Source organism: Ursus maritimus, unplaced genomic scaffold (assembly GCF_017311325.1).
Source record: "Ursus maritimus isolate PB19 unplaced genomic scaffold, ASM1731132v1 scaffold_9, whole genome shotgun sequence".
In the NCBI taxonomy this organism is placed as follows: Eukaryota; Metazoa; Chordata; class Mammalia; order Carnivora; family Ursidae; genus Ursus; species Ursus maritimus.
In genome coordinates, this window is record NW_024427107.1 from 49,100,524 (window position 1) to 49,127,856 (window position 27,333).

At 36.9% G+C, this 27,333-nt stretch overlaps 1 protein-coding gene and 1 long non-coding RNA gene across 3 annotated transcripts in view; both read left to right on the forward strand.

Annotated features, from left to right (window-relative positions):
• The first annotated feature begins 740 nt into the window (after nt 1-740).
• Nucleotides 741-27,333, forward strand: part of ZFPM2 (zinc finger protein, FOG family member 2) — a 442,921-nt gene continuing 416,328 nt past the window's right edge. For both annotated transcript variants that reach the window (XM_040625722.1, XM_040625723.1), the window contains exon 1: nt 741-1,255. In XM_040625722.1, the coding sequence (XP_040481656.1) occupies nt 1,216-1,255 (40 nt within the window). In that variant the 5' untranslated portion in view covers nt 741-1,215. The remainder of the gene's footprint in view (nt 1,256-27,333) is intronic.
• On the forward strand, nt 3,284-4,545 carry LOC103661539. The gene is made up of 2 exons (XR_568162.1): nt 3,284-3,552; nt 3,983-4,545. It is a non-coding gene; the product is annotated as an uncharacterized LOC103661539 (long non-coding RNA).

The following is a 27,333-nucleotide window of genomic DNA, read 5'->3' on the forward strand; positions in this document are numbered from 1 at the left end:
CTGCCTGTTTCCAAATTCGGAATTTGTACAATCTACAATGAAAACTCTAGATGAGAAAGAGCACTTTGAGGACGCCGCTCAGCATCCCATCCATACGGGCTAAGTGGGGGATGGTCCACGGCCGCAGCGGTCTCCTGGGAACCATGAGAGCAATGAAATGGTCTCCAGAGAGCCCGGGCAGATGAGAGGGCTTAACTGGCCCCAAGACACACAGTTGGCATTTGTGATCAGCTGCCTGTCGCCGAGGATTTTGCCAGGGGCCTAACCTTCCTGCCAAGAAGCTGGAAGGGCGGGGGTAGAGGCTAGGGGAGGGGGCGGCATAACTGGAAGCACAAAGTTTACCAAGAGACTGGGATTTCTTTGTGCCCCGCTGGACGGGCGAGGCGTGGGGAGAGTTGGGGTCCATCAGAGGGGGCTGTGGGAAGAAGTTGCCTGGAGGGGTGCTCTGGCAGATGCCCAGAGCTGACGTGGTGACAACTGCAGAAGGTGGCCCCCCTCCAAAGCCTCCCCACGCCTCTCGCCCCCCCCAACCCCCCACCGCGCTCCCGTGCACCCCACCCGACCGAGGCCGGGGCCCTCTTTTGCATCCGGACTGGCTTTGGATGCAGCCAATCCTCCTTTCGCTGATGGAATAGTCTCCCCTCCCCGCAGCCCTGGCGCGCCCCTCCCTCCCGCGCCTCGCCGCCTCCCGCGGCAGAGAGCTAGCTGCGCGGCCCGGAGCGGCGGCGGCGGCGGCGGCGGCGGCGCTCGAGTCTCTGCCCCGCACGCCGGGGAGAGGGGAGAGCGAGAGCGCTCCTCCTCCCGCGCCTACCGCCCCCTCTCTCCCCCTCTCCCCTCTGCTCGCTCTCCCTTCCCTCCCTCCTTCTCTTCCTTCTTTTCGTGTTCCCCCTTTCCCCTTTTCTCTCTCCTCGTCCATTCGTTTGTAAATTCTGTTCTCCCCCCCTCCATCGCTCTCCCACTCTCCCCCTCCCCTCCCCACTGTCACACTCTCTCTGCCCCCCTCTGTCTTCTCATTTGCCTGCTCATCTCCAAACGTGGCTCCGCGGCTCCCGGAGGAGCCCAGCGCCCGGATCCCGCGCGTCCAGAGCACCTGGAGTCCGGCCCGCGGCGGCCAGAGCCTGGCCGGAGGCGGCGGCGGGAGCGGCGGGAGCCGAGGGAGCGGCAGCCCCGACCGCGGCCACCGCAGGAGCCCCAGTGGCAGCGGCCGCCGCCGAGATGTCCCGGCGAAAGCAGAGCAAACCCCGGCAGATCAAACGTAAGTTTGCACGCTGGGCTGGCAGTTGCTGGGATTATTTCTGGGGAGGGGGGCGCGCGGGGCGGGAAAGGGAGGGAGGCTCGGGGAAATCCGCTCCCCGTGCCCCGGATTTGTCAAACTTTGCCTGAGCAGCGGAGGGACAACTAGTCAGTCACAGACAGACAGACGGCCCGAGCGCCGGGCAAGAAAGACGCTGCGACGAACAGCCTACTCTTGCTCGCCCGAGTCTTCGCGCTCCTGGGTTTCTTTTTAATTCCGACCCCCGCGCCCAGTTAGTCCCGCTCGCGTTATCGTCCAGCGTGCCTGGGCAGCCCCACTCATTTAGGAAATTCTTCTTATTGTGGTTGTTGTCATGGTTGTTGCAATCGATATAGTGCTACTCTTGGGGACCACACTTTTAGCAAGCAGAATGAGAACTTAGTTCTCCGAAAAGCTGGTTGGACCTCGGGGCGAGGGAGGCACCGTCCTTGGGCGGTGGAAAATCAGTGTCTGGGTCCTGGTCCAGGGCGGTGCCAGAGCCAACGCCAAACCCGAAGCGAAACAAAAAGTAGGTGTAAAAGTTTGCGCCTCTGCAGCGGGCAGCCGTCCGCCTCCGCCCCGAGGGCGCGGGGCTGGCGGCGGGCAGGGCTGGGCCGGGGGCGCCGGGCCCGTCCGGTTCGAGTGGTCCGGACGCTCAGCCGAGCGGGGATTCGGTTTACCTCCCGCCCCGGAGGCGCGCGGAGTCCTCGCTGGGAGGGGCCGCCCGTCACTTCCCACCGCGGAAGCTGTGAGTTCAAGGCAGCCCGTGCGCCGCAGAGAGCGTGACCCGGAGCCCCCCAGCGCCCGAGGGTCGGGGTGGCGCTTAGGGGACGCCGTGGGGTCGGAGGTAGCTGCCCGAAACACACACACACTGGCAGCACTCAACTCGGTCAACTTTTCTTGTCTTGGGGAAAATTCCTCCAACGGTGTTTTGTCGCCCTGCGACACGTCTTCAACGCTTTGGCCGAAAAGGAGACACAGCCTTATTAGTTTATTTATTTATTTTTTTGCTAGGCTTATGGTGTGTCCATTTCTTCGTGTTATTTAAAGTCTGGCAACTAGTTTCAAACTGATGGTAGTGTAATTTTAGGAAAGGCTTTAATAGTATCCCCTCCCCCTTAATTATTAATCATACTCACCCCACCCCCAAATGTTGAAAATTCTGTTTGGTGTAGTTTAAAAATAAATCTTACCAATCAACTTATTCAGCGTGAAATGGGGTCCAGGTTGCAAGCAGTTTGCTACAGTTAAGTCTTTCGATCTTTATATACATGTACAAACCTTGCCTTTCAGACATGACTCTCGCTTTTATTCAGTGGATTTCTTCTCTTGTAGTTCAGTTCCTTTTTTATACAACTTGGGTTAAAGCAGGGACTGAACTTAACTTTTAGCTCAGAGCAGTTTTAATCAAGTAGAGATACCGTTCTTGAAAGACTTTCACTTTTTCAAAGTGATTATCCATGGTTTTAACTAATTGCCTTTTACTTTTTACTACTAAATTTATCGGGTCCCTCTGTATAAATGTTGCATTTTATAGTACAAAACTGTGCATATTATAAGATATGATTATAAACATTAAATGTAAATGCTTTTTAGTTCATGGCTGTCGTCTAGATTGTTAATAAATAATTAATATTAATTGATTGTATGGCACAAAGACCATCTGATTCTACTTGGGAATACTTCGTTATCTTCTCAATTAGCTACATTAAATTTTTTTTTCTATCCTTCTATGTCCACCTCATATAACTGAAGATTAAAGCGTTGGAACTAATTGCTGATGCTACACTTGTGTTATAGGTCATAAAACATTTTAGTGGCTTATTTGAATGCTGTGATTTATTAACTATCAAAAATACTTGAAAGTTCTTTCATTTGAAAGTGAACAAATATTATATTTATATATTTGTTCACAGTGATCATTGTCTACTGATATATGCAAACATATGTATTATTAATATACATGCATTTTAGACTTTTGTTGGATTCAATTTGGGGTCACAGTGATAATCTATGCAAATGTGGACATGCTTCTCCCCTTGGACTGTTAAGGAGAATGAAAAATTAAATGTCTTTGAATTGTTGTATTGGAGCAGTGCTATCTAATAGCTGAAATTTTTTTGGTGGGGGGAGGAGTGGAATATTTAAATATGGTTTGACCAGCTGTAAAGTCATTTTGGTTGCAACCTATCGACATTTGTCTCCTTTTGCCTGTCCAGGCATAAGAGGCAGTTTTGCAGATGGAGAAGTTTGTCTTGATACTCAAAGTCATTAGTATGGTAGGTCTCTTCCTCCAATTTTAGTAATATATAACAAGTGTAGCCTTATTATTATTATTACAAATAACACTGTTGCTTTTGATATTGTGGGTCAAATATAAGTTTGGAAAAAATCAGAAAGAAATGCTTCTTGAAACAATAGCATTCCATGCAACTAATGAAACTGTATATTAAACTTGGAAGCGTCCAGAATTTGAAAATAAAGCTTTGGCACTGCTGATAAAGCATACCCAATTTAGAGCAACTATGACAAGCAAAAGTCAGCTTATACCAGAAACTCTGAAGACAGTCAATTTAAAGGACAAAAAGGTTGTTGGGCACAGTTTTTTTTTTTCTTTTACTGCGTACAGTTCTCTGCTATCTAAAATTGTGATTTATGCAGTATTTTAATATTTTGCTTATTCTTTCCCCTTGGGTGCTCTCCGGGCAGCGATAAAAAGGCGACGCTGAAAGAGCACCATTAATTTGCTATGATGACTGGCCAGATAAGAGGAGATAATGGGAAAGATAAGCGGAGAAGATATACCATCAGAAACCCGATTATTACCATTAAAATTCCAGCCCAGCAATCTGCAGAAGCCTGATAATTCCTTCTCCGTTTCCACCACTTTGGATGATAAGGCAAAAAATAGTCACTCAGTGCTCCTTGATTAGACTGCCTGGATTTCCTGATAATACAGTGATAAATTATGTATTTTGCCCCCATGTTTTGTCCCAAAATTCAGATTTTTTTTTTCCTATTTCAAGACTGTATTTTCTGCCCTCCCCTCAGAAGCTTTCTCTCCTGAGCTATTATTGTAATCCTGGTTTGATAAAAAGCCCTGATAGGACGGGAGGTGTTTGGTGTGGGAGCCATATCATGCTATCAGCCCATCTCCTCACACAGCTGCTTGCTGTTGTTGTTTTTAGCCTTATCACCTCCTGCCAATATGCCAATAAATTGCCCAGATTGTTCTCCATTCTGGGGCTGCACTGCAAAATTTATGACAGAAATGATGATTTTTTTTTTCTTTCACCAATGCATCTCTTTATGATTAGTAAACGTGTTGTGTGTGCAGTTTTACTGTTATTTTCTTCTTCGGGCTGTTGTCTCTGGTAATGTGTTTACTGCCCTATGTGTCCCCAACTTCAGTCACACTTAAGTGTATCGGCTGTGGGTTCAGGAGATTTTTTTTTTTTTTTTTTTTTGGCAAATGCTACCTAGTAGTGAATGTGGACGTTGAAAAGGGAAGGAAGAACTCAAATATTTTATTTTCGTGTCAGATGAAGAAAAGGCTCTCTTCTTTATACCACTGAAGTACAGTTTTCATAAAACTTTTACATTGCTTGGTGTTTCCAAACATGTAGGACGTAACGGTGCTGTGTAGATCATGTGCCAAATAATTTGTGGTGAAGGGAAAAGAAAGGCTGAATTAGGAGGCAGAAATTTTTTTTTTTTGAAAAGTGAAGTAGATATTGGGAATTAATACACACTTTGAAAGTAAAATGGTCCATGCAAAGAATAATCTTGTTAGCAGCTCCATAGAGGGGCTTTTGCAGAAGTTGGAATCCGTTCATATTGAATAAATTACCTTTTTGTTACTTGAGATGATCTAATAATTTCAGGCCGTACGAGTCCCCACCTTACACACTGGCATTTTAATGTTTTATGCTATTTTTTTTAGAGTAGGTAGTATTACGTGTTTTATTTATAAAATGATTTTGTCTTAAAATGAGAATGTTGCATATTAAATGTGTTATTTGATATTTGTCAGTGTGAAAATCTGTAACTGGATCATCTTTACAACCTTAAAATTACGTTATGCGAAGAAGTGGCAGTGGTTATTTTTCATTGTTTTAGTATAGAATTTTTTATTTTAGTGTTACCTGTGTTAGTGTTCAATACATAATTTTGGGGTTAATTATCAACTGTATTCTTATTCATATTATTTTTAAAAAGGCGTCTGGGAATGCTACGTACATTTGAAACATATTGATCACTCATACTCAGTTAGGATGTCTTGCTTTTCACCTGCCAAATATTAAGACAAGGTTTTTGCTTTGAAACAAATCACTCGTTTCTTGTGAATTTTAAGGATATTTAAAGATAACATTAAAAAATAAGCATTTCCCTTACGTTTGTGCTATGTCTCATGTTAGAAATTTTATTTGCTACATCTTTGAGTAACTTTTCAGAAAACCTATTTTTACACTGGCCATGAAGAGAAGAAAAATGTATACTGTGTAATACTTGTTTTATTGATGAAATAGATTGGTACCCTTATTTGAAAAGTAACAAAATTAATTTCTTTACTTACAAATTCGAAATATATCACTGCATAGAATTTTTCTGAAAAAATGTAAGAATATTTAGTAGGATTTTTAAAATAGGCAAATTTTAAGGTGGCTAATATACTAATCCTGGTTTTTTTAGGTGTTAAAGAGAATAGAAGAAAGTTGACCTCTAAAAGATCATTAATCATGAAGTCACCTTTTTTTTTAAGTTCAGTGGAGTCAACAATGCAAATATAAATGCAGTAGGATTTTTATTCATAGTTGCTATGAGAGTTTTTAAAACTTGGTGATATGACTTGGAATTAAAAGAGTAGCTCTTATATTTTCCACTTCTGGTAACTTTCTAAAGTGGCTTATTTGTAAAATTGTGGGGTAAGAAAAACTAAGAGGTTTAATATATATCACAATATTTTTTAAACAAACAACTTTAAATTTTTCTATTAATTATAATTAGAGACCTTAATAGTAATATAATTGTGTCGGCTCAATTACAAGGAGTGTAGCATCTCTTTGAATTTCACATAAGAGAACAGTATTCATTGTAGACATCACAAGGTCACCAGTAATTGTAATTAAAATTTAAATACAGATGTAGAAAATATGATGTGACTTGTGTCAATAATTATTTAAGTTGTGCTATTAAATTGTGAAAGGAAACAATGCAATTAGATGATTTGCCTCTGAGTTCTACATTATGCTAATTTGAAATTTTATTCTGTATTTAAGGGTTAAGGCAAAGATTTATACGTTGATTTGTTTTGGGTTAATTGTGGGCTTAAATGAAGATATTCTTTTCGATTATAGCAATTGTCTAGCCTATATCTATATTTATGTTTTGCCTACATATACTAGTGTAAATTAAGTTAACTTTGTGCTACAGTTAAGGTAACTCACTTCTGGTCATGAGCTATTCAAAGCTTCTCATCTGTGTTATTTCTGCTGTTTGAGGACTATTTTAGAACTAATGAGCTCTTCCATCACATGACAAAAACAAAGAAATGACACACTAATTAGCCCATTTTCTTATTAGTTATTATCACTGGAAAAAGTTTTGAGAGAATAAGATGAAGGTAGTATGTTTTCTAAAATGGGATATTTGGGACTGGATGTATGGATTTCTAGTATGGGTATTTTTGCCCTCCCACATAGCGAAGGCAAATAAAGAGTGGACCTGTCATTTGCATTTTAATCACTTCCCCACTTTTCAATATGTAACTTTCGCTGAAAAGGCATATTAAATAAGTAAACTGATTTTACTCATTCTACATTCTTTATTTTTATATTTCAAGAAAACACCTTCCCAAATGAACTTTCCTTCAAAGTAATGTGATGTATATTCAAGTTTTAAGTAAGGTGATACCATTTAGAGGAAGTTTTTTGATTTTTGGCTAAATTGTGTGAAGTATCTAAAATTAGGTTTATCTGGGAATAAAATATACTTTTCAGGAATACATTTTTAATGCAGTCTTTTTTCATGAAACGTGGGAGTGTAAACGGTAACTTTGGAACCCTTATCCTCCAAATCACGTTCCCTTCTAGTTTTTGCTACTTTTCCTAGTTCCAGAGTGCTAGCAGGACATTTCAGAACACTGCAGGTATTTTTGAAACCCTGTCTAATTCAACAGCTGCCACTGGGTAAAATTATCAGTTCATTCCCTCACCAAATGAATAACAGCAAAAGTCCGTTACTTCAGTCACCAGAGAGTGTTTCCACCGTAGATAAAAGGGTAAGTATGTGTTATCATTCAATAAGGTTACATTTTTAAAAGCTGAAATGCAATTAAGTTAATAAGCTCAGACATGGCAATATTTGGCATTCTGGAAAGAACTATCTCTTTAAAGGTATTAGCATAAAGATAGCACATTTGTTTATTATGCTTCCAAATCAGCTCCCAGTATCTCTGCCACAGGTAACAATTGACTTTTCAGGCTTCAAGTTAATAGCCTTGTCTCTTGCTTGTAGGGATCAATATTAGTATTAATTAATCACCATTATCGGCACTAGGATCTGGTTCTATTTGTTGTTACATCAGCAAAATATCAATATAGAAAGTGGACTCTCTGATCGTCATGGCAACTTCATCTCTTGGGTCAAAGAAAGTTTATCTTATCTGTGCATAGAGAGTGGCAAACTGTTTAGGGATCTAGTTTGAACTCTAAGAACATTGATTTAGTTTTTGTTTGCGAATAGAGGCTGAATTCCAATCACAAGGGATAGGTAAGATTTAAATATTAATGCCGAGAGGCTGGTCTGAGAGGGTGTCATACCATTACTGTCAGACTGTCTATTTGAGACGACAAAAAGGTAGAGAAGAATTGTCTAGTCAGGATTATTTAAAGCCTTCGTAATTTGTGCTTTGACAAATACTTCTAAAAATGAATATATGATAATTACTAGGTCAGTTGGTTTTGGTCAAGACTTCAGATGTTAAAACAAGAGCCTGTTATTTTTTTCTCTTCCATCCCTTCTTTCCTGGTTCATTACTATAATATCCACTACTTTAAAAAAGTACTTTTGAGGATCAGTTTTGCCTTGTGAAATAACCAGTCAGTCCCCTGTCTGAAACCAGGAGTTTTGCTACGGATTTTCAGGTCCAAGAAAGAAATTCATCTGGGAATATTTTAATATTAAATATTCATTGTTAATAAGGGAAACCCTAAAGCAGTAAGCTGAACGGATAGATGTCTTTGAAGAATGTTTGCAAAGAAAATACATGCTATTTTGTTGATATTATGAAGATACAGTGATCACTGAAAATGAGCATTTTTTCCCCTAAATCATGTCCTTGGAAATTCATCTCATTTTTCTTAAAAATTATGATAAAGAACAAAGCTAGATTTAGAAAGAGTGCCTGAAATACTCTAGAGTAAGCACTAAATAAACTTTTAGGCACTGAATAAACGTGTGTTTGTGTATCCAGAAACCGTATATGTCTCTCATGATTTTGGAGGCTTTAAAAATGAATGTGGAGTGCCTGGTGCCAAATAATTGCTTATTCATTCCAGGCATGGTCTATAGAAGAGCCAGAATTCAACTCTTTATGTAGTCTGCAAGGCAATGCTAATTATCAGTTAATATTGGTGGTAATACCCCCACAGATGTAAAACAAGGAGTAGGTTCATTAGAAGCACTACTATAATATTTAATATTAAATAGAACATTTCATCTGGGCATATGCCATTGACTGCCTCATTTTATTTATTAGTGAAAATGCTCCCCTTTGAATTGCTAGAAGTTGAATGGTGTTAGTCTGATGATTTCTGGTACCTGATTTGGTTTATGGTAATGTCAGATTTATTATAAACAACTACCACAAAGATACGTATGATATAATAGTTTGTATATAGGCTATCACAAATATATGTAATTTGAATAGCCTACCTGAAAGTTAGAGCACCTAGTTTTTTTGTAGGCTATTAAAACGCCATTTAAAAATTTTTGTTTAAATTTTAAAATATATATAAAAATTATCTTTAAATGAACATATAATTGAAGATATATTTAATGTTATTTTTCAGTTGATTTCCTTCTTAGAAAGATAAATTCTTCTGAAGATGTAAGTTATTGTAATCTACATTTAGAAAACTTTGGCAAGCATCTCTTATTGAGACAATAAAAGAGAATTTTCAACCAGTTGACATCTAAATAATATTGCCTATGAAAAATTTCTTATAAGTGTGTTACTTGACACACGATTTTTCAGGCATAATCTCTAAAATTCTCTTACTGAGTACCAGATTTGCAAACTGTTTAGTCAATTGAGGAATTAATTACCAAATTTAGAGCTATAGGCAAATATTTGTCCTTCACTGACTATTAACCTAGAACTTTTAATTTTCTTGTTATACGTTCCTTTACAATATAGAGTGATGGTGGTGTACCCTTTAAGAAAGACTTGAATTTGCTTTACTCTGGTATATTCTGAAATTGTTGTGAGCCTGTAATAAACTGGGATTAGAAGATTAAAAATAGTGAATTGACAAGTCTTCAAGTCCAACTGAGGGCCAGATTCCTCTAAGTTTATGCAAAAGGTAGCTAAATACCATATACTATTAAGTAGTTTTTAAAATAATGAAAACAATAAATAATAATAGTAAATAATAATTAAATACACTCAATGTTGTCCATTTCCCTCTTGCTCTTCCTACATTTACATTGCCTCATTTTGGAAGAGTAGTTTTAAAGCTTTTCAGAAAATTCAATTACAAGATCAGATTATTCATAATTCAATGATAAAAATTTGTCATATTTTGTATTTTAGCATATTCAGTATTCAAGAAATTTTTTAAATATATTTTTTTATTTCCTACAATAGCTATGTAAAAGGAAAATTTTTTTCATATCACAAGTAGAAGCTTGTTTAGTTACCATATCTAGTTCCTCCAAAATGTAAAATGCCATATACTGGTAAGCCTTCTTGCTTACTGTGTGCTGAGAAGTTCAAAGGCATTTTATTTTTTTTTAAATAAACCTCTGTGAATTCAGTGAGAATCTTGGGGAATGATGTGTTTCTCATGTACAAATTATTTTCATGGTGTGTATTCTCATCCATGTCAAAATATATCACTGTAATACTTTGTGGTTTTTATAGCCCATGTTTATATGATTAAGGTATGTATTTATGTGGATAAATTCTGTGGATAACTTTTATGCTGCTTTTAAAAGCCTTTTAAAATATAGTTAAGCGAAGTTTTTGAGAGATGGGTAGTGTATCAATCACATTGCCTGTTAATGAAAATCTTATATTTATTATGGGAATTGTTTTGATTTTAGGGAAAATCTGAAAATGTAATTGCTGCTTGAAGAATAAAGAAGACAGAGTTAAGCAAATAGAAAGATACTTATGCTAGCATAGATTACTTATATCTGCACAATATCTATATAATTTGCTGTTCTCAGTTTTGTGCAAAAATTATGTAACAGATATTTACTTAGAATTTTAAAATTTCAGATTCGTAATTTATGTCACAATCGTTTCCTTCCCTAACTACTTTGTGTATAGGAATATATTCTGTAGCATGTTCTTAGAGCAGTGGGCCAGCTCACATGAATTTGGCAACAGCACTGAAGGTTTAAACATTTTTTTTTTTTCCTCTGAGACTCTGGTCAGTACAAATAGATAAAAAGGCTTTTAATTTTCTGAGTTATTTTCATTTGGAACAAAACTGTCTGAATTTGTATTGTGCACATTTATCAATTAGGTCTTCTTTCTCTTCCTGAAGTGACATCCTGAAATCCTCCTTTTGATGGCCTTTCTGCCTCCGTTGTCATCAAAATGACCGCATTTCCCAATGACGTGTGACTTGTACCTAAGGACTCTTGCATATTTTGGAAATATTGGGCCTCCCACAGCCACGAACAGACTCCGTGTCCAGGGGAGACTGACCAAGATGGGGCGTGTGTAAATCCGAAATATGCAAGAGTTCATTTGCAAATATATTAGGTAGCTGCTAAAAATATCACCCCACTTCTTAACAGTGTGCATCTTGGACAAACAGGCGCATATTTTGTCATCAAGTTGCTTAAGCTTCTGAAGTCAGGGCTACAACTGGGTCAGATGATAAGATGAGCACAACAGAGAAACGAAGAGCGCGTCTGATAAAACCTGATTGATTGATGTCTGGCTTCCCCACCATCTCAGGCAGTTGACAGTTAGTTTGGGATCAGATGATTTGGCTTTTGCGATAGAAGATGGTGCCTGGTAGGCAAGCCTGAAGGACAAAAAGGTCGGTTTCTGTGTAGTGTCAAGTAATGCCGAGCTCCCACAAGGTGGGACATTATTAATATTTCATTCTTTCTTTTTTAGGTCCAGGCCCTAACATTTGATAGTCACTTAAAAGCATGAAGATTCAGTCTACAAACAGAAATGTGTGATTACCTTCCTGTTTTATTTAATTTAATGTTCTTATATTATTTATGTCATAAAGAGCAAGAGCATATGTTTATTTAATAATTATGTCATATTTTATATGCTAGTTTGCAATATATAATGCTTTTTGCATATTTCATGTTATAATCTTATAGAGTAAACTGTTATAAAAATAATCATAATATATAGACTGGCCACGCTTAATATTTTAAAAATAATGTTTATGGAGGAACATAGGTTTCCTGAGGGGAAAATTACAATGTAAATTAATCTAGAGTTATCAGTTCCAAGTGTTTTGGTATTATAGATTATGAGAAGCTTAGGTGAGAAAAGATTCTAGGACACAGTTTAGACATGTCAGAATTTGGGAAACCTTGGCTGGCACATTGGGAGAACTTTATATTTTATACAGGTCCATGGTAAGTGCCTGATTGTGTTATAATTTGCTGAATTCTAATCTTGCTGGTGACGGGATTATTAGGATGTGTTTGTGTATTTTAATCATGGACAACCTCAAATTCTTGATGCATATAAAAATCGCCTTAAAATATATGCTAACTAGTTTATATGCTAGCACAGAACAAAATTATAGATCACTTTTGATTTAGAGCATAATTAATAATTAGGATAAATATTCTTAGATGAAAGAGGGAAGGGGAGAAAGGGAAGGAAGGGAAGGAAGGGTTGGAAGGGAGGGAGGAACGAGAAGGAAGGAAGGAAGGAAGGAAGGAAGGAAGGAAGGAAGGAAGGAAAAAGAAAAGAAGGATGGAAATTAGAGTAGGTTTAGAGTAAAACATTTTCCAGTGTTGGCCATGCAAATTAGTACAGCTGTTATAGTATTGGAATTTGGACAGCTTGGATTTGAATTTAGATTTAAGACAGTTTGATACTCCCCAGAAATCCTTTAGGATGTATCAGTTTTCTCTGAATTTTAAGGGACAGATCTCCAAAGGACAGTTGGGTCTCAGCTAATACTGTAGGCTTAATATCAGCAAGATGAATTCTGCAAGGTGCTGTATTGCTGATAGTATAAGTGGAAGACTGTATGAAGCACTTGCGCCCAAACCTGAAGTGGTACTCACAGTAAGTGACCGGGGAAGGGGGGCTGATGGCCATGTCAGCGGTGATTGGTAATACTTCCAAGAAAGGTGCTGTAAGAAAATGACTTGTTCTTTTCTACATATAGTCATGTGGGATGAATCTCTATCTGTCTGTCTGTCTATCTGACCTAGGGACACTGAAGAATCATTATAGGTCCACTTACAAAGACTTTTGTAGAAAAGATGTTTCAGGCAGAAGCAGCACACCTGTAGTGATTCTGTTCTGATGGCCACCTCACTGCTAGGAGTCCAGCAGTACTGTTGACTGGTGGTAGTGATAATGGTCAACACTTGTTACATCCGGGAAGAGAGAACACAAGTGGATTTTTCTTGTATAATTGCTGTGTAAGTCTCTGATACATTTTTTGAATCATTCAGTTAAGTAATCTTTTGATTTAAGGTGGCATAACAGTTGTCCAAGGCAAATTGCTTTGATATTATGTAGGGTTTTTCCCCCCTGGGCATCCATGAGCAGCTAAAGTTTATTAACTTGCTTTTCTACACACACACCCACACATGCAGTATCATAGTTTACCTAAAACTTCCTTCTCAACACCTTTATTCCTTCAGTATTTTTGTTTCTTTCTGCCATTCCATGTGGCTTTGAATTGCACACTTCCTTTTGCCTAGGAATAAGCTGCATTTGAAAAATATCTAATTATACATTGAGGAAAATTGGAGTTGACAAATGAAAAAAAAATGTCGGGTCATAAAAATAATTAATATCATCAGTCCTTATAAATGGAAAGTAACAATCAGCTATTTGGTCAGCTGGACTGCAATTTCTTGATTAATCCTATAGCTCCAGGAATCTCATTTAAGGAAGAGTAGGAATTTGAAGATGGAGTGGCTACACTGATTAGTCTGACATTCACTTCGATGTTTTTTCACTCTTGGTTTGGAAGTTTTTGTTTCCAAGAAAGAAGAGCAATAAGGTTTTAGGTAGAGGATGTTACTGAGAAAAATCCTTGGGGATTTGCTTTCTCGAAACTGGTTAGTACCAGTGTTCTTTATATTGAGAAATAATCTCTTAGGGATTACAAGAGGTGAGATAGATGTTAGCTGCACATGGTTCTTTGTACCCTGAGAAAGAAAAATTAATTATTACATATTGATTCAAGGCTTTCAAGCCTAGGATCCATAGGCTTTGAGGAATTTGTGAATATCCAGACATTTTATGCAAAATTAGGGTATTAAAGAATTTTTCTGGGAAGGGGTTTTCATGAAATAGTCAAAGGGCTTCACTTTTGATGGGCTCATCAAAACATTGAGACCAGTCTAAAGAATTTCTGTATGTGTGTCAAATGATCACTTGTTACATTTTAAAATGTAACCATATAAATAGGAGTTGTTTCATTTTTGTCAAATGATTTTTTTCAAAAATATAAAATCAAATCTATCACTTGCTGCTCTAAATCCTCCTCCAGTGGATGTCCTTTGCAATTAATTCCTGAACTTTTTATTATGACCTCCCACATCTTCCCTGATCTGTTCCTTACCTTCCTGTCTCATCTGATCACCAGATATACCATTATCATGTGCGGATTCCCTTCCCAGTCCCTGTCTTGGCTGGGTCCCGTAAACCGCCTGCATTCACCACATTCCATTTGTACTGGTCTTCCTTCTCCTCCTTGAACATGCCAAGCTGCTTTTCTCCTTGCAGTGTTATTTCCCTAGATTTTTATATTGCGGGCTCCTTCTTATCACTTTTCACTTCATGTGTCAACTCTTCAGGAAGGCCTGCCTTAACTCCTTATGTAGAGTTTTCTGGCCCCTACATGCCCCAGTTTGCTCTCTAGCCCATTCCCCTATTTTATTTTCATGATACTGATAGTTATCTGAAATTATCTTATTTATTTGTTGGTATGTTTACCTGCTCATTAGATAATTTATCACTAGATTCTAAGCTCAATGGCTGTGGGATCCAGTTGTGTTTACTTATGTACCTCCAGTTGCTAGAAGAGTACCTGGCACATAGCAAACACTCAAAGAATATTGGCTGAATGAATGAGTGAAGAAATGAACAATTTTTTAAAATCTACATCATTTCCCATGGTATATTTCTAACACAGTTGGTTTTGCAGTTGTCTACCCAAGAAAAAAGAGTTACCTGCATGCCTTAAATTAACTCCTGTTTTTCATTTAGCAGTCATTAAACAAACATATAGTAAGTATCAATTATTGTACTGTGTCGAGCCATGGAGAGGGGAAAATACAAAAGCGAACAAACTATAGTCTCTCCCCTCTGGTAGTCCACTAACTGATGAAGGAGAAAGTCATAGTTACTGTACACTGTGATATACTCACAGTAGTTGGAGGTATGAGGTGTTGTGGCACCAAGATGTCCAGGTGGGTTTAGATAAGCCTCCAGAATGAGGTCTTACGTAATCTGGGGCTGGAAGGATGAGTAGGAGATCCAGTCATGACAAGAGGGAATTGCATCTTGGCAGAAATCAACAGCTTGGCCAAGAGCAGAAAGGCGTTAAAGAAGATGATATTTTCAAGGTCCAGTGAAGAGTTATGACCAAAGATGTGTCTACATGGAAAAGAGTGACAGAGAATGCAGCTTCAAAGCTAACTCGGAACCAGATTTTTAAAGGGTTTTGTGTGCCATGTTAAAGAACTTGAATTTGGCCCTTAGGTAATTGGTGGTCACTACAGATTTTGAAAAATAGAGCCTGATTAATGTATTTTGAATGTGTTTGATAATTACCTGGCCTTACCTAATTGCCATTTGGTAATAGGGGAGGACAAGAAGCCCTTGAGCTGACAGTGGGTTTTAGTCACCTTTCATTTTGTTAAATTTAACAATTATTGTTATCTCACATTCAACTTTAGTCCTTCTGTGCTACCATCTCACTTTTAGATGTGGATTTAACAACAACATTGCAGTGGAGGGCGAAAACCATCACTCAGTGCTTTCAGTAGTTTAGTATGAATATTTTATTGAGGTGAGACAACACATGCAAAAATAAATGAACAGAACAATATGTTTTTGATTGAATTTGTTTGTGCTTAATTCATGAGATTGTCTTTGGTAGTAGCTTTCCATTTATTCATATGCATTAACCTAGTTTTATAACTGAATATCGAGAAAGATAAATTTATGTTCAATAGCAAATGGGGAGAATAATTTTTACTTGGATTGCCAATTGTTGCAATCTCTTTGAAACACAATGTGGCACTTTATAGCAATTACAGTTGCACATATACTCTTGGACCCAGTGATTCCACATATCCCAGGGAAACTCATATGTATGCTGGTTACAGCGTGGTTTGTAACAGCAAAAAATTAGAAATTACTTAAATGTTTACTAATAGGGAATGGGTTAAATAAAATTATAGTATAACCCTCGTTGTAGTTTATATGTTATAAAGGATGGGGCCAAATGTGTCCATACTGATATGGAAGCATCTCAAAGATTTATAAAGTAATAAATAAATAAAAAATTTAAAATATCAGTATGGTATCTCCTTACTTGTTAAAAATGAAAGGATGAGTAGTTAGAGACATATACATTTGTATTTTGTCACAAAAACATCTGAAAAAATGTACAAGAAATTACTAATGATGCTTGTCTTTGGGAATTTTGACTGGGAGTTTGGAGTAGGGCATAGATTCCCTTTCCACTGTGTGCCTTTTTAATCAGTTACAATTTTAACCAATTATAAATTAAGGCCATTAATGAAAATTAACACAAAAGTAAAAGGCATCCGTTGGAAGGTGGATATGTTATTTTCACTGGTATTGAAAGCCACTACCAGGACTGCTACTAATAAATCCTTCTTCAAGAGGGTGAGGGGTAGAAAATAGTCAAGTATATATTGCCACTAAAATTAAGTGTTAAATTGCTCATCTTCGCTTCAGTTGTGTAATTGGGAGGGTAGAAATACTGTTGGAGGTTGGGAAGAAAGGATAGGGAATGGATAAAAATATTTGATAAAATGTTTTAATATCTGTCTAATTCAGACATTACTGTGAGGGGGAATAAGTATAATGATAAATTTTTCTATAATTCTTATTAAGCTTAATATGAGAATGTACCTAAAGTGAGCACTCCAGTGAAGATTAAGCTCTGTTTTACTTTAGAGAAGGAAATAGCACAGAGAAAAAGATTTTAAATACATTGCCTTTTAAAGTATAGTATTTCTCTATTCTCAGCATAGGTCATGGCTATGTTATTAACCTCAGATTAATAGTGTATGATACTTTGGTTTTAGATAAAAGATCTATTCTTTAAAATTTGATGTTCTATTATAGGCTCTGTTTTACAAAAAGAAGTTTATCCCCATGACATTGTTTTTCTGAGTTCGGAAATTTTGTCCTGTCTGCCTGGAACTTTTCATCTTTAACCCATATCCAGTGTTTCAGACTTTGGAATGATATTAAAGTGCCTATTATTTTTTCCCTGATTATTATGCAGATATATTTTGGTTCTGGACCACATATATTGCTTCCTTTTTGCACCTTATTAATGCTTTTGGGTCCTTGAAAATCTTGCAAACCATCCCATGTGTTCTTGCAGGAAGCAGCAGCAGCAAGAGCAGGAGCTGACCCAGTACAGGGTACAGGCTAAAGCTTCGAGTTCCAGTGGGATTTAAGGATGCTTGAAAAAAACCCCACGAACGTCTTACTTCATAAATGCCACCATAATTTCCCCTGGTAATTATTATAGAATGGAAAAGGAAATAAGCGAAGTTGAATTTTTGTCAAATAATTTTAAAGAAGTGGGCATAAAGTTAGGATACAAGTAATAAACGCAGTTGAAAGAAATGATAATCTGAACACAAAAGAAATATTTGTTCCTCTTATTTGAAGGGACCTAAAGCCGAGAAAAGTTAATACATCTTGCTAAGTTTGTTTTTACCCATTAGAGTCTTCTACTATTTTCAGCTTTGTTAGTACACATGACCAAAAGGTCGGTTTCATTCATTGTATTCTTATGGATTCTGGAAAAAAAGCTAGGGCGGGCCTGAAGATTTTATTGTATTTTTATATTTTATGTTCTTAGTTTGGGCAGTGGTGCTACCAGGATGCATGGTCAAATGGAGATAAATTCATCTAATCAGTGGCCTTATGCAATGACTTTTGTGTAAGTAAGAGAATTTGTTTGGAAAAAAAAAATTTTTTTTTTTTGATTTGGCTTCTTGAGGCTTCTTGTCATCAAGAATTCTGTTCCTAAAGATCTAGAGAAGTATCAGAGGAAAACAGACCCAAAGTGGATCCAGCCCCCTGCTTTCCTGTGGCCTGCTGATGTCCCACCCATCAAGTGTTGAAAAGCCACAAGTGGTTTTCGTGATGATAAAGTTAGTGGTTGGTACTAAAAATAAGTCTCAGAGCAAGGCCCAGTAGAAGTTATTGAAGATGATCTGGTTAAAACTACCTCTGCCCGGAAGATCATACAACATTTCTAGAATGACTGATTTCTAAAGTGAGAAGTCATTATAATTATTTATGTTATTAAGATCCATTTTCAGAATCAGGTGGAAAACTACATGCATTATATTCTGATCAAATGGTATGTCACCTCTCCACAGCCACCCTGTGGAAATGTGTTAGCCCATGGGACTGACTATTCTAAGAAATAACTTTCCAAGCTAATCTACTTGAAAATGATAGTGTAGGTAAACTTATCTATTAACTTCAAGACAATGCAATGGCTGCTGTGGGGTAGTACTTGAATGGAGCCTCTATTAACCTTCCTCTTTAGAAGGGGATTGATGTATACAACTCATTAGAGAGGGAGGGGTATGGTATATTGATTCAGAACTTTGGAGTCTTATATCAGGCTTCCAGTGACAGCTCTGCTACTTCCTTGTTGCGTGTCCTTGAGCAAGTTACTTAATCTGTGACTCAGTTTCCTCCATTTGTTGAAAAGAGGTTACTAAAGCAACTGGTACGGTGGTTTAATGTTAAACGTTGTATCAATACATGCAAAGAGTTTAGAACGGTACCTGGCATACACTAATAAAACATTTTTCTTTATTATTGGCATTTTTGAGGTCAAATCCATGAAAATAAGTTGTTCGTGTATAGGAGTGTGTATCCCCAGGCATCTAAAATATAAATTTAAAGGTCTTTGGCTTGCATACTTTAATAGATGACTATTTAAATGTAGTATTTTCTTTTTGTATATAGTGTTCCTACTTGAGTAAAAAGAGAGATCTTGTTGAATATCCTAAAGAATTGAAACTTTTTGCTCTGACAGCCCTGAAATAGTTTTTTAAGTTTTCTTCCCAAGGAAGAAAATATTTCAAGCTTCACTGGGAAATGCCATATAAAATATATTGATAGATGAAAGTGTAATCTATTTATCACACATACATAGCTATAAACCAGTAAATGTTTTTAAAATTTATGAAATCTTATAGACCATTTTGTCTAATTTTCTGCTATTAAATAACATGCAGTGCCTTGGTTTCATAATATTACTAGAAAACATGAGTGGTAGGGTTTTCTTTTTTCGCCCTCCAGACAGTTCTGGAGTTAATACACAAAATTTCATTTAGAAAGATCCGGAGTAGAGTATCTGAAAAGGTCATTGAAGAAACCAGTTGGTTAAAATACATTTGGATGACCTGAACACATACTTGTTGTGTCTCTAAATCCCAGACATACTTTATTAGGACAATCCAGCTGGTTTGCTATTTCTATCTCCTCATTATCAACACATTATGGTATGGCCTCTTCCCTCTCTCTTCCAATGCCAAGAATTTGGCAGGGACACCATGCTAGCAAGTCAGAGACTAGGGGTGGTGGGCGGGGGTGGGGAAAAAACAACAGCTTCAGGCCGCTGTGAGGGTAGGAAAATATGTTGTCTAAACATTTTGCCACTGGATTAAGGTTGATAATGGACATTTGTAGACTCTACTTGAAGAATTTGAAGAAATAATAAAATTTCATGGGTTTCTGGAAATAGTCTTAAGAAAAATTATACTCATGCTGGTCTATACTTCCCTATATATAGAATCTGTAAATCTTGAAGCTCCAAATTCCTTGCTTTTCTCCCTTTTCCCAGCCATCCTAATATTACAGAAGTTCAAGAAAGTGAGGAAAGAAAAGATTTGTCTCTAGGTCTTATTTCATAGTTTTTCTGATCAAAACCAACTCAATAACTGAGTATCATGGCACATTGTATTATTATGTGAGTGACTCTACGAAATAGATGAAAGCAGAACCTCTTCTAATATATCACAGTATAAAGAAAACAGACATGTCAGTCTGTTTTTGGTTATGGTTCACAGTTTTGCTTAAAGTTAGTAAAATGAAAAGCAATCACATTAAGAACTCCCTTGATAGTTTCATAGGATTTCAGATGCTGGGTTAGGAAAGCTCTTTGAAATTTATTAGGGCTTTCACAAAAATATGGATTATGATTTTTATAATGGTTGTACACATGACTTTTCTTGTGTGTATGCATGTAATTTTGTGTGTTATACATTTTCTTCTTATCGATCTTCTTTTCTATAAACTCTCTTCAAATTGTCCTACTGACATTCATGGGATGACTTCATGAAATATGTTCTGTACTTTGATAGATGTTTTAAAAATCATCTCAAATTAAAATTATTTATTTACTTTCCAAAAGCCATGAATTATGCCATCAGAGCAACCTAAAGGTATTTTTTTCATGATAGTCCATATTATTATAAAATATTGGGTTTTAATACATGAAGGGTCATCTTGCCTATTCATAGTGATATTTATGACAAAGCAAGTAGGTTGTGATCTCTTTTGTCCACTTAGGAAGCAACTACAGAAGGAAATATTTCATTCACATATATATTATTTATATATCTTAAAATTTCTTTACTCTGTTTGGTTCTTAGATATAGCCCATACATAACTCAGACACCCGAATAATGGCAAGTGTAATGTTATCTATTATCAGCAGAAACTCAGTAATTTAGAGATTGATACTCAGGGTCATTTTTTGTATAATGTCCTTTCCCTATTGGTAAAATATATTACTTTATGTTTCTTATTTAATCTTCTTATTTTATCTTTCTTAGCTTATTGGAAAGGGCAATAATGGATTTTCATGTTTTAAAAATATTTAAGTTAAATAATAATAATAAGGTGGGATTTTAGTAATCTGAGAAAGGGATAAAGCCATGAATGAAAGAAAAATGGAAGAGGAGTGTGTATGAATTTGCGGGCATCTTATTTTGTGGTTGTAGTAACACTTACTGAATGGCAGTAGGATGTTGAAATTTACTGTGGGTAGAAAAAGAAGAATGCAAATTAAAAGAGAAATAGTTTATTCACAAATTAAAGAAACTGTTCCCCTGGGTGTCTCCTTAATTGATGAAGAGCAAATAAGTAGGGTACAGTTAACTAGACAAGCAGAGAGGGGCAGGCATATCTCTCAGGACTGAGGTTAGAACCTCAGGCTTTCTGAGTGTGAGGGATTTGTAAATTAAGCTACTCTGTTACTGTCAGAATTAATATGTGGATAGAAATCTATGTTTTCAAGGCTCTTACAGCATTTTTTTTTGTATCCCTTCTTTATTTTTAAAAGTAGTTTTATGTTATTTTTGTACTATTAACATTCTACACTTATGACATTTCTGCCCCCTCACTACCGACACCGAACAATGGAACTGCTTCAATTAAGAAACAGAACATCAGCCCCTGGCGTCTTATTCTGTTGTTCCATCTTTTTTGCTAGGGAGAATTCATTTGTTTCTTAATTAAGAAAAACACCAATAGCATGAAAAATCTGCTTATGGTACCTGAATGGTAATTAGGCAAAAGGTAAAAAAGAAACATGCACATACATTCCAGGAGCAGCCAAAATGAACTTGAGCTGATAAAAATGAACTAAACTACCCTTGCATAAATGGAGGCTGAGAGAAGTGTACAGTCATTATGGCTAAGACAATATGCAAACTATCTTCAAAGAAATCAAATTGCTAGAGTGTTTTCATTTGCATGTATTAACTATTAACATAATGAGGAGAAGTGACATTGGACCCGGATTGTGTGTCTGTTCAGATTGATAAGTCTACTGCGTCTGCAAACAGACGCCCCAAAATCGTGCTAGTAGTTCGATCAGAGGTGAACTCTGCAATGTGGGCTAAAATGAAACCTAGAGCTTGACGGACCTGCTGAGTTCCTGAATGGTTGACGTCTCTCTCATTCACATTCTAGGTCATTTTCTCTTTCCATTTCTGTCTGTCTGTCTGTCTGTCTCTCTCCCACTCCTCCCCACCCTTTCTTTATTTTTTAAAAACAATAATAGTATTTCAGTGTGAATTCTTATTTGAAATATCTAGGTTTTCCCCAGCACAACTTTTTACGGTCTAATAACAGATGTTATAAAGGAGATCTTAAAGAACCACAGGATTAACTTAATATCTATTACAAGATTTGAACATTTAGTTTTTTGTTTATTTATTCCCAGCAAATGTAAATCTAGGAATAAAGGAAACTGACATACATTGAGCTCCTCTTATGTACCATGCTTTGTACAAAGTGTTTTTTCTTAGGAAAGTAGAAAGAGTCATTGAGAAAGATGAAGAAGCTGTGGCAGTGAGAGACTTCTCTAGCCTAAGCCCCTGAACCACTGGGTCTTAATTCATTCTCATCTGTGAAATGGGGTAATGTGACTACCCTGGTCTTTCCTAGTCTAAAAACCTTCGAGGCTAGTAGTTAATTTCAGTGTTTTAAATGCTTAAGAGAAATTGGAAGGTCATCACTCAGAAACCTGCCCAGAGCATCTAATATGTTTTATTTCCTGTGAGTCATGGGATTTATCACATACTAGGATGACATTTTTCTAATTCATGTTGATGAGAAGCTCTGACAACTATATAAATCTTTGAGTAATTTTAAGAAGACAAAACCAAAATATATTTCTTGATTTGAGAATTCATATTTTGATATTCCTCAAGTCGGAATATAACTTGCTTTAAAATCCATAAACCCATTTAAGGTTGTAGTTTCTCTTTTTGCAAAACTTACTGTTGTGTCTTACGAATGATGGAGACTGCTAATTAAGAGGTTCTACATCACTTCTTTGCTACAGTTTTGTTTATTCTATTAACAAATATGTATTGTGATCTCTCTGAGTCTCGTTGGCACTGCTTTATGTGTGGAGGTCAGTCGTGCCCTAGGAAGGTAAGTTCTCTGCTGTCTTTGAGTTTATATTCTAAAGGTGGACAACAGGCAATAAAAACAGTAATTCAGTCAATGTACAAGGTCATGTCAGATTGGGATAAGTGTATGAGGAAAACCAAATAGGGTAATGTGGCCAAGAGTGACTGTTGGGATCCTTAAATGATGTTAGTCAAAATTTCTTAAACTTGGTGCAGTTGATGAAGAGCAAGAAAATTAATCTTTCCTTGTAAATTGTTGGGAAAACTCTCAAGGGTGAGGCGACAGATGTCTCCCAGAGACTGTGATCCACCTCAGACCCCAACAGCCTAATTGAAAGATGTTACCTTTATGAAGTGTGGAGGCCAGAAAAACATGTTGGGGACCATTAGATTTTATTGAACAAAGTTTTGAGGAGAAATGTGTCAGAAATGGAGTTAGGTTCTAGAGATAATATAGTTGCTAAGGCAGGCATAGAACACACCGTCATGAGGCTTTTATTCCAGGAGAGACAGCCGGTTCAGGAAGCTCAGGACAATGCCTTCGGATTTTTCAGACATGTTGTTTGTTTACATGGTATTTACATGAATAATTTCAACAAATGGGGAATAACTAGTCACATTAATAATTACATTATTCTGTCAATATTATGGGAAGTAGTTTCTATTATAATATATTGTATGAACAAATGTAACATTCACACAATTGATATGTCCTCATTTTATATATGTATGTATATATCTATTTTTTTCTCTGAATGGATATTTGCGACTGATTAGATTAAGTGATAATCCTTAGAAATTTGTTATTGACCATTATCACTACTGTTGGAATACCAGCTGTGAAGTTTGAAGTCATGTTAATTCACCTTAATTCCAATTTAATTCTGTTTTGCATAACATGCATCACTGCTTAATGTAAATGGACGTGTGTGACCACAAAGCCCTGTAGAGCTCCTTGTGACCATGTGGCATTGGGAACATTTTGAAGCATTACACTTTTTTTCTCCAGGCAAAAGATTCATTAGGCATTTGGGGGAAGAATTTCTTTACCGGTTGTTCAACTGGAGATGGCTGAATGAAATGGCTCAGCCGTTGGCCAGTGTCAGTAAGTGTACTCCTCTGCTCAAGAAGAACATGGGGAAAAACACCCAAACTATGGATTCATAAAGAGCTTTATGCTTCTGAAGATTTCAAATAAATGTCTTCTCGGGTAAGAATAGATGAGTTGACAGTACTCTTTGAAGACATCTCCACACTTAATGATACTTTATTGTCTGTTTTCATGAATATGCAGATTATAAAGAAATCTGTTTCATATTTAAGTGATAAGTTAACCTTTCTGCCACATACATTTATTATAATGTCAAAATCTCCTTTGAGAAAGTCAGGTTGATGATCTGTGTTGAATCATTCATTCAGATTCAGCCTAAAGGGGTTAAGAGGTGGGAGCAGGTGTTGTCACATTCTCTTAGAAATTACCTAAGAACTAGGAAGCACAGTTACTCCAAGAGAATTCTGGAAGAATTTGTGTCTAGAAGGAAGCACAAGCTGAGTACAGATGGTTAACTTGAAAAAAGAAAAAGACACAAAGCTGAATTCAAGAGAAATGTTTGAGACATTTAGATACTTACTAATAATGGAGCAATGATATTTTCATCTGGACTAGCCTGTCTACTTAAAATAAGATGAATAAGAGAGCCACAGAGAAAAGTCTCAAAAACTCCTTACAGAGGAATAGAAGTACTTCTATTTAATTCACAACTTGAAACAAAAATCCCTTAAACAACTCCCCTCCCTGCCCCCAGAGACCTTGCTTTCTCTTTATCAGTTGTGATTGAATTGATTCTATTTGAAAGAGAACCCATTCAGACTCATTGTTATAAACTATCATTTCTTTTTCTAGATATGAAAACTGTAAGTGTGGAGTAATATATCTCTGGGTTTCTTAGAATCTCTACCAATGCCTCTCATGCCTAAACTGCTGGGTCTGGTACATTAACCAATAAAAATACATCACCGATTTTTCTGGAGACAGACTCAAGTGCTGAAGGTGTAGAGGGACAGACTTAATACATGCCTGAAAATTTTGAATTATTTTTGTTTAAATGGGTTTCACTATGTCTCTTAATGGAAGCATCAACTTTCAAAACTATGCAGGCTGGAATGATGTTCTAAAACTGTTGGTGACATTTAATAACATCCTGAATTTGGATTAAAAAAAAAAATCAACTGTAAAATATAGGACAAGAAGAGGGAACCGTATATGCTACCAAAATTAAAACTTCAGAGGTATTTCAGTTAACTCTGAGTCTTAATTGGAAATCTGGAATGATTCTACAGTGTTCCATATTTACCAAGGAGTCTTGCTGTGCTTTGTACTGATCAGTCAAGTTTAGAGTATTATATTCAAGGTCCATGCCCTTCTTAAAACTCAACTATGTCTGGAGTATATTAACAGCCGGGCAATAGTTGAAGGAATTGGAGATATTTAATAGGAAAAGAAAAATATAGGTTTCATTTGAGAGCTATGTTCAGATAATTGAGGAACTAATGTAGAAAAGGAACTAGCTTTCTTCGTAGCTCAGAGGAAATCATTTCCAAGGGCGTTCTGGGTCTGCATTCTACATACCAAGGGCAGATGTGGGTTTAGCATCAGTAGAGCAGTTAGAACTGTTCAAAGTGGAATGGCCTTCATTGTAGGGTAGAGAGCTGCTTGTCTCTGGAAGAAAGCACATAAAGGTTAGCCTGGATAATCACTTGCTAGATTTATTATGTAATAGATATTTGGGAGGTAGAGGGTGATGGGGATTAAGGAGTTAAGGGGCAAAACAGGAGTAGATTCTTGGGTGATTTCATATTCTAGATGGGCCTTAGAGTGTTTTGAGTCTCAGGTCAATTCTAAAGCATTTCATTGGTATCTATCCATGAAAGTCCTCATTGTCGTCGTTATATTATCAGTAACAGTCAACTCTTACGGAATCTAGACAAGTTCAAGGTGTCAGGACCCTGGCTAGCTGAGGCCCTTTTTATAGCTTTGGGAGGTGCTCAAGCAGTGTGTTCAGGTGATCTGTTTTTATAAAAATTTCAAAATTAAGCTATTTTAACTATAATTGATTAAGACTGCTAAATCATTTCTCTTTAACTTTCCTTCTGTCACACTTCAAAGCAGTCTCAGGCATAACTGGGATCATGGTAAGGGGAAGTTGAGCTGGAAAAATAATTGTCATATTTTTAACATTTGCAGTTCACCAAGATTTCTCTTTCTAAATAAATATTTGCTTTCATACATACTTTGTATTTGCAATTTCGTGTTCTTTTATGGAGAGACCCCCCTCCAATTGTATAAGCTTCAGAGTTTCCAGTTTCTGGATCTGTTTCCCTTTGCCCCTTTTATATGTGGTGTAATTCTAAGTACCACAAATAGAAAGGTGCATAAGCCATTGTCCTTTATGCCAGGTTATGCACAAGTTATGTAGTGGAGGAATTTGACGATTTTATTACGGGTTCAACTATCTATTTGAAGAAAGAGTTAATGCTGATATAAAATATGCTGTTTTACAGCTATACATGCACGGACATTTTTATTATTGAATAAGAATTAATTTAAACAAAGACCAACAGTGACTATGATCCCTCAAATCTAAGAAAATCATATTATCGTATTGCAATCTAATGTATGTGTGTATTATTCTTATGGCAAAGGCAAAGGGTTATGTTATTGTGTGCATCCCATTGCTTAGGAAACTAAGGTATATGTATGAAGATATTAAGACATTTTTTATGCTTTAGAGATAAAATCACTTTGACATCAAATCTGCCAGCTGACAATTTCTGAGGATCTCTAAGAAAGAAGTTTTCCTCTATCTTAATTGATAAAAATAGGTTACCAAACATTATGCTTTCAAGCAACCTGGAGCTTTTTCTGTATCTTTTACAAATATCTCAACGCTCTGTGTCTTTTTTTTTTTTTTTTTTTTTTTTNTTTTTTTTTAAAAAATTTCACCTCCTTTTTTTTTTTTTTTTTTTTTTTTTTTTTTGCCAAAGTTCAATTTTATTCTTGTTTCTATCTTCTGTGCTGAGATCTGCAGCTTTTGGGGGTCCCTCTTTTCAAAAATGTTCTATGATTTCAAAGAGGACATAGTCAGATGTGCCATGACTGAATTCCCATATAAAGTAGCATTATTTCTTTTATCAAGGAAAGCTCATGCTTCCTGAAGGGTACGGAAGCTCCTCCAAGTGCTAGGCTAGCTAGCAGGTGATCTTTTCCTATCTTTTACCGAGCAGACTGGCTCAATAGGAAATAATGCTATCCAACTTGTCCAAACTCAATGGTGTGCAAATAAATAAATAAATAAATAAATAAATAAATAAATAAATAAATAAAAATCAGACCAAATTTCATTCTTTTTGTGTGTTCCTGTTGTGGAGATTGGTTT